We start from the raw sequence: 15,714 nt of genomic DNA, 5'->3' as shown, positions 1-15,714 counted from the left end.
TGAAAGGTTGTATAATGTTTTTCTGTCACCTTAAAGAAATGGCATAAAGAGGAAGATGACAACGGACAATGTACAGAACAGAGGAGATTTAGTTCATTTTTATTTTTCGTTTTAAGCTATTCTTTTTTTTCTCTACAAAACATCTCTATCATCCAGCTATTGATTTGTGGTGACTGATTAAAAAAGAATGAATACAGAATAGGGCTGGGTATCGGTACTCGATACCTGAAAGGTATCGACCGAAACAACCCGATACCAAGTAGTATCGAAAACTGCGTCTGTCAAACGATACCTGCAATCGCTTCTTTTTGTACCCAGATCAAGAAAAAATTACTGTTTCTATGGTTTTGCTCACAGCCAATCACTGCACGCGTTCTTCGATTCAATGCGCCATGTGATTGGTCCACCACAGCAACAACAATAGTTTGTATGGCAGTAAAGCGGGTTGAAGCAATGCAGACTTGGCTGGTCACCATTCCGAGATGCCGGCAGCAAAACGGTCAAAGGTGTGGTTCTACTACATGCCAGTGGCGCCGGGTACAAATAAATGCATACAATGCGGCAAGATTATTTCGGGGAAAACGTAGAATACTAGCAATATGATTAAACACCTCATCAAGCACGGAGCAAACTTAAGGGTGGAGAACTGTACTGTGTTTAAAAAGCCGGCTTCTACAACACCAGCATCGTCGTCGTCATCTCAACAGGACACTGCTCGACCGTCGATAACTTCAGGTAATATATAAATGGTTACTATGTTAACTGTACTCATCCTTTGTGTGTTAAAACATGTATTGTCAAGTAAATCATTTTGGGCATGTCGTAGGCATGTGAGCTAACGCTAGCTTAGCTTGCTCGCTAATTACACAGCCGAAATAATACTTTGTTGTACATGTTTTTACAGTTATTTAATAAATATTTGAGCATTTTCAAAATGTATTCGTGTAAAAATCTTGAATGGTGAGGAGTGGTGATAATTACGCAACCCATTGCATTCTTTTCACATGATTAATAACGAATTAAGTACTCCGTTGGTATCGGTATCGTTTTAAGGGTATTGGCACTGGTATCGAAACATTTTAAACGATACCCAGCCCTAATACAGAATGTGTTGCTTTATTAAACATAAGCTTTCAAGTGATTAATACATTCGGGAAGTGGCGTTGCCAAAGATCCACACCACGTTATATGGCATCATGCGAACCATGTCAATGCGAACCACTAAACTACCTGTTACGGATCACACACCTGCCGCCTCTCATTCTGCTGTGCGCTCTGCTGAGCGCACCTCGGGACACGCCCACGGGCGTTCCTCTCAGGCTGCATATGTGCCTCCGCGCGGCTGCGGTTGCGCCTCTGTGCGGCTGCAGCCACTCTGCGATCAACACACCTGACGCTGATGAGAGACCTGCCTTCATAAGCCAGCGCGTCTTGCGTTCCAGTGCCAGAACGTGGCTACTTGTACATGTACAGTAAGCCTCAAATGTCACCAGCTTGCTTGCCTATGTGCTTCCTCGCTCTTTGTGTTTTCCTCCCGTCGTGCTCACTGTGTCTCGTTTTGTGTTGTCATCCAGCAACCCGTCATCCTCCCCTGGTTTCGAGCTGTGTGTCTCGTCTCCCCGGATCCCTTCTGGACTCTCTGCTGCCTCCCTGGATCTCGACCTCACACCTGCCCTTTGACCACAACGCCTAGCTCCAGCCCTTAACCTCCTGCCTGTCTCTGGACCTTCGAGCCTGCCTTGCCCTATCTGGACTTCCGCCTCGATCTCAACACACACCTTCAACACCACACGGTAACACCCCTCAGATACTTACTACACATAGTCACACCTTATTCCTTTGGATTAAATACACACTTCACGTCCATCTGTTTATTTCAATAAACACGCTGCAAGCTAACGACGTCACTGTCTCCGTGCCGTCTCCTTTCTCCTTCTCCCGCTCTACCGTTACACTACCAAAGGTTTGCTGAAAGGAGCAATACTCTTTAATGTTATTAACAAAGTCGTAACCTGTTTGAATTAAGTTTGCCGTCATTCTTTGGTTCAATTTGCATGTTAAAAAACACTTTTATTCTCTATCCATATTCCGAACTGACCACAACCTTTTAAAAGCCCACATTTTCAATGTAACTTGGGTGGTTTATGAGTTGTCGAATCTCCCAAGGCAGTGACGTGGTACAGCCTGGCAGCAAGGCTTCACACGTCATCACCCTACGTGAAGCAAACCTTGATGAGTGCTTTACGGAAATGCCCCCTCTATAACTCCACACACGCCTTGAAGCCTCAGCACATTTCGTCCCATCACTACTCCGCAACCATGCCTCTTCTTCAACTGCACCTCGGCTCTGGAACTCCCTCCCTGTCCAGCTGAGAAAAATGCAGAACCTTGACTCTTTAAAAACATACCCCTTAAGACATTGCTTTTTTAAAAAAGCTTTCAACCGTTAATGCGTTTTAGTTTTAGTATTTTATCTGTTTTAATGGCCAAGCCAGACTTATTCAATTGGCGGCCCAGGAATGACACTGTAATCATAACCTGAGTTTATTGGCAATCCTTAAAAAAAAAAAAAATTTTTGGTGTGTGTGTGTTTTTGTGTGACAGCGCATGATAAAGGTATTATTTGTCCTAGTTTTTAAGGTAAACATTGAAGAGTTGTGCTGTGAAGCCTCGTCTGACATCATGTCGCTCTTTACAGCGTGTAGTCCAGTCATGTGACTGCCGAGTCCATTTGACTGGTGAAATTGAGTCAAACGTCACTACTGTTTAAGTTGTATTGGTGAAACAAAGTCACGTGACAGTGCCCGCTCTAGTGAAATAAATGTGTCCCAGTAATCAATAATTAATATATTATAAATCACCATCTGTTACAGGTAGGATTCTCTTTGTGACTTGTTTCCTTCCTGGATTGCCTTTCTACTCCATTTCCTAATTGTTCTTTGCTTATTTACTAAGCAGAAGTAGTCGCACTCTTGGACACTTTTAGTTATTATTATTATTAGTTTGTGGCTTTTTGTCTGTTGTCCTTAGTTTGTACTTTATTCTCCACAATTATTTTGGCTTATCCAAAAAATCATCATAGCCTTAATATTTTTGTATTAATTTATAAACTATTTTTGTACAATACGCACGACTCGTGCCTGAGTCGTGGTACAAAAACTTAGCTGTGTCATACTGTCAGTATTTGTTAAATATTTGTACTTGCATGTAGTATTAGTTCCTCTCCACAAGAATTGCGTGTGTTGTGATAATACACAGCAGTGTATGTATGAAGTAGAAAAGAGGGCTGACCTGAGAGCAGTGTGAATGTGACAGAGTAGATTCCGTTCTCCTTGGTGGCGCTAGTGCTCTCCGAGTAGGTGATGTCTACCTGGAACTTGACAGGCTTTTGAAAAACAGTTGGACCAGCTGCTGACTTGTACTCGGCCCGAAAACTGGTCTGGGATATGACACTGTGGCTCAGACTCGGTATCTAAAGAGAAGAAAAGGGCGCCATGTCAAAATAACTCCGCAGGCTAATGAATCAGCACAAACACACCGCTTCTGCATCAGTGAAGCAGTCGCCATGGTAACAAGGAGGGGGAACGAGGACACGGTTAAGGCAGGAAGTACCAGGATGTCCTGTCAGCAATGATGCTTCAACATTATATATTATATGTTCTTGAACATAGTACAGCAGGGGTGTCCGCGAATAGCTTGCTGCTCATGTTTTATTGGCCCACGACATATTGTAAAACATTTATATATATATTGCCAACATTATAACATGACACAAAATACAAAGAAAAATTGGAATGTTCCCAAATACCTCAAAAATATCCCCTGCCAAGCGAAACACATGTGCATCTTACAGGACCACCAATGTGTAAATGTAGAGTGAATTAATGATGGGTTCTCAGTTCCCACTGTAAAGTGCTTTGAGTGTCTAGAAAAGTGCTAAATATTTTTTTTAAATTTTTTTAATTAAAGTACCAATGATTGTCACACACACACTAGATGTGGTGAAATTTGTCCTCTGCATTTGACCCATCCCCTTGGGGAACAGTGGGCAGCAGCGGCGCCGCGCCCGGGAATCATTTTGGTGACTTAACCCCCAACTCCAACCCGTGTTGCTGAGTGCCAAGCAGGGAGGTTATGGGTCCCATTTTTATAGTCTTTGGTATGACTCGGCTGGGATTTGAACTCCAACCTACCGATCTCATATCTAATCTATTATTCTTATTATTAATATACACTTTGATGATTATTATAAATATACACTTTATTATTATTATTAATATATACTTTGATGATTTTCATGATATGATACATATGATCACAACATTTGATCATATGTTAAGTTTTACAAAATTTCAAAAAGGTTACGAATTGTAATAATATGGTAGTCGTACATAACAATTTCACAATAGTCAATAATAGTAATCAATCATAATAGTAGTAAATAATAATAATAATAGTAAATAATAATATTACTACTAAGAATAAGAGTAACAGTGAATAATCAACATCATAATAATCATCATAATAGTAAATAAAAACACTAATGATAGAAATATTAATTGTTGAAAGGAATAATACTAACTTTAATAGTAAATATAATGATAATGGTATTAAAGTTTAATACACATTTTTAAAAAATGATATGAGTAAATATCGATTGTAGCTGAGATAGGCTCCAGCGCCCCCCGCGACCCCGAAGGGAATAAGCGGTAGAAAATGGATGGATGGATGGATGAGTAAATAAGAAAACAACAAATAAAATCATAAAACAACAATAATAACAGTAATAATGTTTTAAATAACACTATTTATAATATCATTAGTATATAATATTAATATTGATAGTAAATAATAATACCAATAATAATAAAACATTTTTTTAAATAAAAACTACTATAATAGTAAATAATAATAATAATACCAATACTGATAATATTAAGAAAAACTACTACAACTACTACTACCAAAAATAATGATCATTTTAGTAGGAAATAAGATAGAAACAATGAAGGTCCATTTATCACCTTTTCCACAAAGCTATTTTATGTTTTTTCTTTACATTTATTTAATAGCTTTCCATATATTCACCTTCATCGGATCGATATTAGCATTTTTAATGAATTGACAGGTAAATAATATCAAAGTGGCCCCACACCATTAATACGTTTCTGCATGTGCATGGTGGAACAAGTGAATCAGTGTTGTATAACATGCACAAAATAAAGAAGAGACAAAAGTAAACCTACAGAGAGGAAAGCGTGGACAATGTCTGCTTTTATGGAGCTGAGAGGTTTGTCCTTGATCACGATGAATATCTGCTCCTCTTTTTCCAGGTTAATGAAGTTACCAAACCAGGATTTTTTTGCAAGTCTGCAGAAAAGAACATGACATGACAATCATCACTAAGTTAATACATTTTAACTCAATGTACTGTACCACCAATGTAATAATGTTTGTTTTTTTACAGTAGCTACAAGGGATGTGTACTGAAACTCAGTTCCTTAATGGCATTGGTGCTGATGTACACAGTAGTAACCACATTGAAAAAAAAAAAAAAGTATTTATCGGTGCCTCATTTAGGTGCTATAAGAATGCATTGACACATTAAGGCAACAATCCAGACATACACACTTAGTCTGACACTCTTTTTAAATTGTATCAGTAACAGTCTTCAGGTCAACAAATACACCACCACAACAACACAAAACGTACCACAAACCCGGAAATTCTGAACTTCCAACAGTACAATACAAGTGTGACCGAGGGTCTTGCTAAATGATGCTAATGTTGTGCAGCACCATGTGAAGAAAGGACAGAAAGCAGGAAGTCAACAGGTACTTATTATCTGAATACAGCCTTATCTCTAGTCTGAACACAGCTTTGTCTCTCGCCAAAACACAGCAGCCGTCAAGAGCCCAAATGACCAACAGCCCAATCCCTGCCTTCACAATAAAAGCGCTGCACGCTAAATCATGTCTGTCAAACTAAAGTAACGTGCTTGTACAAGCAATTTTTTTGTATTCCATATTGTTAAATGTATCACTGAACATTTTATTTACGTTCTTAAAGTATTTCAATCACAATTAAAATCAACATGCATGACACAAAATCCTTCAAAATAAACAATACATTGTTTTTAAACAAATTGTGTATGTTTTCTATTTTTTAGTTCAGGTTTGGGCCAAGTTTAAGCATCGTCCCTTTTTCAGAAGTACTGATTTGGTACTAGTATTGTTGAACATCTTAAATGATACTGTACCTTGTAGCTACCACCAAATATGTAAACACACTCGTATTGAGTGGATTTGGAATTTAGACGCAGTCTACGCTACAAGTATTACTCTATTACCAGTGGTTCTTAACCTGGGTTCGATCAAACCCTAGGGGTTCGGAGAGTCGAGTTCAGGGGTTTGGCGGAGGTCAAGACACACCCGACTCATCGTGTAAATAAAAACTTCTCCCTATTGGCGTATTACGTATACGGCAACAGCAGAAGTCACATTGATTTGCAAGTGTGTAATTTGTTGTGAGTTTATGCACTGTGTTGGTTTTGTTGTTTGAACAAGGTGATGTTCATGCACGGTTCATTTTGTGCACCAGTAAAAAAACATGGTAACACTTTAGTATGGGGAACATATTCACCACTAATTAGTTGCTTATTAACATGCAAATTAGTAACATATTGGCTCTTAACTTGTCATTATTAAGTACTTATTAATGCCTTATTCGGCATGGCCTTATTATTATCCTAACCCTCTAACCCTAACCCTAACCAAATAACTCTAAATTAAGTCTTTGTTACTTAAAATATGTTCCCCTAGTGTCCAAAAAACTCTAAATTAAGTCTGTGTTACTTAGAATATGTTCCCCATACTAAAGTGTTACCAAAAACACATAACTTTGTCTTGAATTTGAAAATAAAACAACATTTTATTTTTCACTAAAGGATGGTTCGGTGAATGCGCATATGAAACTGGTGGGGTTCGGTACCTCCAACAAGGTTAAGAACCACTGCTCTATTACAGTTACCTGCATATTAATGACATTTATTTTCAAAATCTACAAATGTGACGAGAGCTGTCCCGATGCAACTTCTTCACTTATGATACAATACTGAAGTTGGAGCCTTAAATATTGGCCGATACCGATATTAATCAAATACGATATCATCACAAATCATAGTACATAAATATATATAGTGTTTGTACGGAGGAATGTTAGAAAAGGCTTGATCACATGAAATTACTCTATGGGAGTACTGGAACTATGGAAGGCATGAAAACACTAATCCTCTGACAGATTTATGCTTCTGAAGACACGTTTGATACTAGACACTTTGTAATACACTTTACCTTTGCCTTTACCTAGACTTTGTATCTGTATGTAATATGCAATTATAAATATTTTGATACTTGTTCATTTTGACCAATGTTGTGTTTTACTATGATTTGTGCTTTGCTGTTGTGTACACAGTATACAGTATAGCCTTCCATGTTACCCCTTACTAATGACTTCATTAAAATACAAAGAACGATACATCTTGTGTGCTCATTGGAGGACATGTTGATGTTACCTTGCTGTCCAGCTTTGCACACGTAAACGTGCTTGTATCGGAGATTTTAGATTCAAGCCGATATCATCTGATACCTGTTTGTTGCTAATTTCGGACCAATATCAATATCGGATCATGACACCCCAACACTAGACATAACAATAGTTACAAATATTTAGCTCACTTGCAGGTCACAAAACGTAGAATTCAAAAACACAGAGCGAACAAAGATTATGAAACATTTTACTGTTCTATTATGAACCATTTTTTATTTGTATATTACTGTAACACTCACTCTGGAGAAGAGTCGGGGGTTAGACTGGACAAGTCCTCTTGTGTGGGAACTGTGGAATAAAATAATTAGGTTACAGTGCATATTTTGATTTCATGTTCATCATACACAGTGGAGAAAATAAGTGTTTAAACCCCTGTCAAGCATCAAGCAATGTGACCCCATATAGTGTTTATGTGCCCATGAAACACACAAATGAGTCCTGTCATTTTAAGAAAGTACTCGTGATCTCAACTCATTTTGTGTATAAAATACACCTGTCACACAAACACTAGAACACTTCTACAATACTGCATGTTTAGGGTAAACACTCTTTCTGCTGAATCAATGACCACAAAGATAAAACATGATACAGTGTTCCCTTGCCACTTTGCGGTTCATACACTGTGGTGTCAGTGCATCACAGATTTTAAATTGAAGACATTGAGATTTGAGTATCCATTTAAAATTACCTCGGTTTTAGAATTTATGAAGTGTTTTAAAATGGAGGACGTGTATATACGTTTGTGTAATAGCTGTGTGGAAAGCTTATGAAGAATTTAAATGCATATAATATTCATAAAAATCATAAAATTAATAGTGACTCTACTTCACTTACCCCTGGGGGGTTTAAACGTTACCCCACAATCCTTGAGGGAACACTGTAATTGTATCGTGTGCTAGGTTGTCTTGGATCATCACCAAAAGCATGTGTTATGACACTGCTGGTCATGTACTGCTCGTTAGTTAGTGCGCGTTTGCAGATGGTTCCAGATGGTCATTACTGGTCCGTCAACCTGTCAATCACACCATAGCTTCCATCCACAGATGTGTTGTAGTTCTAAATAAAATCTTACCTTTCAGTTTAATTAACAGTTTTGCTTCACTGTTGTATCAGCTCAATTATTTGGTTCTTTTGTACTCTCTATTAATATAAGAACAAATCTCAATACGTTATGCTTTCTGTGATCCACCAAACTCTACCTTGCATTTTCCGACGATGGAACCGAGGCGAGCCCAGGAAGCTGTTTTTGATGGAGTTGAGGCGAGTCCTCCAAGGCAATCCCCCGATGGATGGGCTGGGGGGTGGCGTTGGACTGGGTGTGCCAGTCGGGCTGTCCTTTGGTGTGTGAACCGGGGTACCTTTAGGGGTGGGAAGAGGACTCCCTCTGGGGGAAGGATGGGGGGTCACCTGCGTATTGGGGAAAGATTTGCCATTGTGGTCAGGGTGGAGGTGGTGGCGGCGCATGGGGGACATGGGAGGCACAGGGGACAGAAGAATGGAGATCTTAGGGGGCACAGTAAGGGGAGAGTGGCGCCTCAGACAGGGACTGTTGGAGATACAGGGCGTTAGTGGCTGGTTGGGTGTAGAAGGTTCAGACTTAAAAGGAGTCTGGGCTGGGCTGGGGAGCGGGTTGGACTTGGTGGTCTGCAGTGGTTTCTCGGACACTTTGGGTTTGGCAGGGAGGGTCTGAGTGCGAGGGTGCATGAGGGGGGACCCCATTTTTGGATGGAAGGAGTTGGGTGTGCGAGGACCCAACCCGTTAAGACGAATCTCAAGGGAGTGGGTGGGGCTGCAATTGGGGGACTGACACAGGTCTGGGGATTGGGGTGGGATGAAAAACCGCCGGTTGGGCTGTGATTTTTCATGCGGCGGTGAAAATGATGACAGTCAGCCAAGAGAAAGTGTGGCAGCCAGTGGAACACCACGGCCCGATCAAAGTTCATTCCCAGAAATACAACACAGCAGGAAATGAAACAAAGATGGGTGCAGAAGTAGAGCAGGCAGGAGGCGGTGAGATTGTGAGAAAGAAAGAAAAAACATGCAATTAGCACAGTGATAATCAGCCAATCAGGAGACAGCAGTGGAGCATTCATGGTAGCAGTCAAGATGCACCAAGATCAAACCAGCTGGCCTGGAACTACACTTTCTGTCACAGTGACACACAATCACAAACGATAGAAACACTACCAGCGTAACAGTGCATTTACTACAACTTTTGTTTCAGTACAATGCCACACTTTAACCAAGAAGGAATTTTACTAAATTAAAGTCAGAAAATTGAGAAAAAAGTAAAGAAAAAAAAAAAGAAAAATCTCTAAAAAGTCAAAATATGACAAAAGTACTTTTTTTTTTTTACAAGATGAATAGTCACAATTTCACAAGAAAAACATAACACTCTATGGATAAAAGTAAAGAGTCCGAAAGTTATTAAAAATACGTTTTTTTTACAAGAAATTATTATTGCAATTGTATGAGATGAAAGTTGTAATATTATGAAAATGTAGGAATTTCAGTACAAAACATTTGATATTGTAGAAGATTTGAAAAAATGCTAAATTCACAAGATTTTAATTATTGTAAAATGACCTGCTTGGATTCAGATTGTTATGTTTAATTTTACATCACAAAGAAGTTAAGCAGTTTTATGGTTTGTATTTTGTTCCCTTCCCTTAAAGTACAGGTATGGTGTGCACCCTACCAAACACAACTTAAAAGATCACATATTTCATAAGGGTAGCTCTAAAAGGCTATTTTTACATTCTGTAGAATTACTTCAAAATCCCTAAATTCTACATTTGAGTTATTTTATAAGTGTTGAAAATAATAATAAAAAAGATCACTTAGTGTCAACACTCAAGAATTAAAATGAATCTGTTCCTCTTAGGAGTTTTACTTTACACAGCATCATCGTTGTTAACCTCTGTTTTCTACCTGCTGATTACTAGAAGTAGAATTTCATTTTGCTGAAATAGCATGCTTGGTACAATCTATCACTCGATGTGTTTGTAGTTTTGTCAGGTCCAGCACACTAACAACAGCCTGATACATCGGTACATCCCCAAACCATGAGCAAGTCAACCAGTTAAAGCTAAAAAGAAGCATCACCCTGCACCCAAAATAGCAGAGTACATGCATGTGTAACCATGCATACACAACACTGTGGAATGACTGAGCAGTGCGCTTTTATGGCAGCATTATACAGTAAGCATGTGTGACAACTGCTTTAATTAAGAATTGTCTGACGTCATTTCACACAACTCAAGTGTGTATTTACATTGGAAAATTGCATCTAATCAAATTTTTGGGTGGATTGTAGTCTTTCAGTACAAACATCCAAGCGGATCAGGGCTCAAATTAAACATAAACTGGAAGTGTAAAATGGCATTACTTTGATGATTTCCGTCATTTGTAAGTTATAAATGCTGTTACAATGTTAGATACTTGTCTAAACATTGCCAAAGCATCACATCAAAAGGTTCATGCAGTTGGGCATGAGCTTGCAGACAGTTTAGGATGCTTCTGACCCCTGGGTTTTGGAGTACTTTTTTAAGATTGGCTACATTGTGACGTCACAATGAGGCGGACGTACATACAGTATGTGGTCATTCTGGACATGCGGATTCGGTAATCTTCCTTCCCTTTTGCGGAGCAAGACTACTGCTGGAACTTTCGTACGTACCTTCTCGTTTCATTCCTTCTCGTCTGCTTTATGTCTATAAAATAAATACTTCCATATTTGTTTGTCCACAAACCGCTGAACTCCGACGGTTAAGGACAACAACATTACGACTTGGCTTAAGGAATCACATGAGAAGGTAGTAAAAAGTTTTATTTTAATCCAATATTGGCATGCTCAAAATAATACAGACGTGCGACATGCAGTCACATAAATGCTGGTAAATGCAGCTTTTTATGATGCAGCGCTGTATCGATCAACGAGTGGGCAGGTCAACCTAAAATTGTGGCTGGCGAATCTATGTATAGTTTACAAAGTTAATTTTTCAACCTGACTGAAAAAAATAGCGGTATGTTCATCTTAAATATACATATTAACTGTATACTATAAAAAAAATACATGCTTAGATGCTTTTGGAGCAGGCAGGGCGTGGATGGTTTCAATCGCAATCTAGGAACGCCTCCACAAACAAACATCTTGCAGAAATTCTAAAAAATTTGACTGTGGAACAAAATTCACACAACTTTTACACCAAATAATATATAATACATATAATTTAGACTCCAAGGAAGTGTTTTAAATGTAGGTTAGAATCATATCAGAATGTTGGCAGTACCAAATGTGACTAAAAGTTCCTCATGGGAAATGTTATAAGATACGATAAGTCCTGCGATGACTTTAATTTATCAAACCATCATGGAACTGGAGTTTAAAACTATCAGTCAGATAGGTTCCCAGTTTTCACTGTAAAGTGTTGATAGTTTTATCAATGTGTTGATAAAACGATCAACAAATTACTTCTTCAGATATATCAAATATGTTGTGATCTTGGTTTAGTTAAAAGGTGCCATATGTAATAATTTAATGTCAAGTCATTATTAAATGGCCCTGATATGTCAAAAATGCATTAATGAATACTGTTCTTTTCGAATACCTTTATAACTGATAACGAAAGTTCAGCCGGGATATGCTCATTTCAAAATTAGATTTACAGCCCCGAAAATATTGTTATTCATATTGTTATTTCATTTCGATGCCCCGCCTTCTACCGTTTGACCACTTAGAAAGTCTGTGAGTGTGTCACATCCGCCGTCTTTGTCTAGCTCCTGCCACTGGTGAAGTTACTAAACATGTCAGATCTTAGTAAATCTAAAAGGCGTCATTACGATTCTCAACTTATTCATGACAAAGCCAGGAACAAAGTGAGGGTTTGTATCGGGATGCCTTTAAAAGATGGAGACGATTGAAGGCGGAGAAGATTTTTTTTCATCTGACGCCAAACTTACTAATTTCCTATTTGATAGGTAAGTAAAAGATGAACAAGCGTGTACAGACTTGGTGATGCATTTGGAGCATAGCATTGCCGGTCTGCACCATGCGAAGCAAAATTAATTAACGCCGGCCAAGGATGTTAAAATAATATCCAAACGGTGGATGTTTATTTATTAAATATTGATGAAGCTGCTGATGGTGTGTTTGACGAAGAAGCAGCTGGAAGGAGATACTGTAGAAGTTCACTCTCCACGGTAAATACTGTACATTATTATTACATCACTTCATAAAACTACAGCAGTTGTTGGTAGTATAATCTGTTATGATTGTTTTTCATACAATATTTATCTTTAAGTGTTTTTATTTTTAAAAAGGCATGTTACATGTTAAAATTGTGCTGTTTTGTGGGGGAATAAATTGATTTCAATTTATTTCAATGGGCGGCGCAGTTTTATGAGGTACAAGCTGCATCAGTTATATCCCAAGGTAACACTGTATTTTTGTAACACTGCACACTGTCTTTATTCAACGCTGAATAAAGACAGTGTATTGAACTTTTGATGTCTTAAGGACAAAACAAGTTTTATATTGAATTGAAGTTGTATGTCGTCACGCAGGCTAATGATGGAGTGTATGAGCTGCTGATGACTTGCTGACATACAAAGATAGGTACATATTTATTTGTATGTCAGCTAGAACAGCTTAGCTAGTTGCTAAGTGTCGGCAAACAATCATGGACCAAAATATGCTTACCCTGGGACTACTGAGAGGACTGATGGAAAGACCAGAGGACGCTCCACTGATGGAGCGTGACCTAAAAACAAACACTTTTATCAGTCGACATAATTCATTCATCAAACAGTTCATTAAGAACCCACGCAATGTACATGTTCATAATAATACAAACAATACACACAATGAACATGTTCAAGAAAATACAACACACAAAACACTGATGGCTTGATAGGGTTAGGATAATCTCCTTACTACTAGCAGTGCTACCATTGGATTTCGTATACTTCCAGTTTCGGATTATGCCAATGTTATCATCTCCGCCGGGAGGTTATGTAATTGTTGCTATGAGTAAATTAACTCAGGATGTTCATGAAACTCTCATGAAATGTCAGAAATGGGATAAAAAATAAAAAAAAATTATTAGAATTTGGGGCTGATCAAGATCATTTCTATTTAGTTACCTTATTTACGTTTCTGTGTGTGTGTATGCTAGCAGCCCAACAGAGACAATTAAATATAGTGGATGACTGTTACCTTATGTTTACTTTACGAGCTTCAACTTCTCTGTGTGTGTGTATGCTTGTGGCCCCGCCTCCACTCATACATACAAAGATAGTGGATAACTGAAAAGAGGCTTACTCCGTTTCTTTCATTCCGTTACAGATAGCTCAAAAAGTTATGGGCGGATTTCGATGAAACTTTCAGGAAATGTCAGAAATGGGATTAGGAACAAGTGTTTAAATGCCAGGGCTGATCCGTATCATTGTCTGAATTTAGGAATTTTTTTTACTATTGAGAGGTAGGGCCTGGCGGAGGTCTGCGCTCTCCGAGTGCTTTTTTGGTTTATTCCTACTTGGCCTGCCCGCCTGTGTGTCTTGTTGCTCTGTCCTGGCTTATTCAAGTTACTAGCCATTTTTTTTTTCCTTTTTGTTTTGTTGCTCTTTTTACCTTATAAAGGTTCTATTTTTTGTGTTTTTTTGTAATTGCATTGTCGCCTTTAGGTAGTTAGTCTTCCAAAAGACTCTGGTTTAGATGTACTGTGTTGTGGACTATTTTGCTCTAAGTGAGCCTTTGTTGCAGACTCTTGTTTGCCTACATTTGTATCACGGTCTGTATTTGGTGTCAAACCTTTATAAACATTTTGACCACATTCCACACAACATGGTACAGGTCCAGAGGAGAATCTTTTACATTTGTCACAGTTGATCTGCTTTTATGAACATTTCATAGTTTTTTCAAAGCTTTAGTTTGAATTGGAATGCTTTAGGATGGGTGCACATCAACACAAATAACTTTTTTTCTATCAACCCCTGTTGCAAAAACATTTCAAAACACTAAGCATCCATCCATCCATCCATTTTCTACCGCTTATTTCTGAGAAAATACACATGAAAAAAGAATCCTGCTTTGAGTTAAGTGGCTTTGTCTGGTGACTTTGGGCAAAGCAACATGTTAGGTGGACACAATTGTTACTTAATATTTTAGTATTTCTTGAATACATTGTTTTTGTAAAATATTTGCAACTCTCGTGTCTGCAAAACAAAACAACAGCCAGATCATCACTACCTCTTTTAATGTGGCCCGCGAAAGCCCTGAAATAGTATGAGTCAATAAAGCATTTTATCATTTACTAAATGTAATGTTTTCATTGTGACAGACAGAAATACATGTATTGCATGCTATTGTGTATGTTTTAAACTTGATCTAATAATGCAACAAATATAATACTATCATTCATTTCAAACTTTTTAAAATTAAAACAAAATAAATATCTGCTTGAGTTACATCAAAGCAAGTTATTCATCAAATTGTACACTGTACAAATTACAATATATATTACAGTAAAAAAAACTGGCAGCTCAGTTGCCAGGATTTTACAGTAAAAAAAACTACAGTACTGTTTTTCCATTGCTGTAAAAACCATCGTACATTTTACGGTGAAGTTGTGGCGAGCGACTCAGCTGCCAGTTTGTTTGTTTTTTACTGAAAAATCTTTTTTTTTTTTACAGTGTATGTAAAATGTGATTATTATAAAAATATAATAATCAAATGCACAGCAATTCATTTTATAATATCATGAGGTGAATTCTTCCACATTTATATTCATAAATTATATACGGTTACAGGGGCCCTATTAGGGCAGCCATAACTGCGATGTGGCCCTCGGTGTAACCGTGTTTGACACCCCTGATTTACAATATAGAACAAGTGAAAGCTACTCGGATATTGTGGGGAGTATCCCGCCACAAACATCTTAATCAGCAGATGCAAAAAGAGGGCTCTCTGCATCCCCAAGGATTCCACCCACCCTGCACACCCTCTCTTTGATCCCATCCCCTCAGGCAGAAGACTGCAAAGAATCCAGACTGAGGAACAGCTTCCGTCTGAACTCCGATGGTGCTCCGCAGCAATTGATACCAACC

At 38.2% G+C, this 15,714-nt stretch overlaps 1 protein-coding gene across 7 annotated transcripts in view; it reads right to left on the bottom strand.

The window, feature by feature from the left end:
- Positions 1 to 15,714, bottom strand: part of LOC133635993 (serine/threonine-protein kinase BRSK2-like) — a 198,491-nt gene that overhangs the window by 24,213 nt on the left and 158,564 nt on the right. For 5 of the 7 annotated variants that reach the window (XM_062029578.1, XM_062029552.1, XM_062029562.1 and 2 more), the window contains 5 exons: positions 13,310 to 13,370; positions 8,808 to 9,459; positions 7,848 to 7,896; positions 5,247 to 5,370; positions 3,292 to 3,472 (listed from right to left, as the gene is read on the bottom strand). In XM_062029578.1, the coding sequence (XP_061885562.1) occupies positions 3,292 to 3,472; positions 5,247 to 5,370; positions 7,848 to 7,896; positions 8,808 to 9,459; positions 13,310 to 13,370 (1,067 nt within the window). The remainder of the gene's footprint in view (positions 1 to 3,291; positions 3,473 to 5,246; positions 5,371 to 7,847; positions 7,897 to 8,807; positions 9,460 to 13,309; positions 13,371 to 15,714) is intronic. The other 2 variants (XM_062029598.1, XM_062029607.1) reach the window with 1 other exon arrangement.

The sequence above is a fragment of the Entelurus aequoreus genome, linkage group LG02, assembly GCF_033978785.1.
Source record: "Entelurus aequoreus isolate RoL-2023_Sb linkage group LG02, RoL_Eaeq_v1.1, whole genome shotgun sequence".
NCBI lineage: Eukaryota > Metazoa > Chordata > Actinopteri > Syngnathiformes > Syngnathidae > Entelurus > Entelurus aequoreus.
This window is presented reverse-complemented; position numbering and strand designations above follow the sequence as displayed.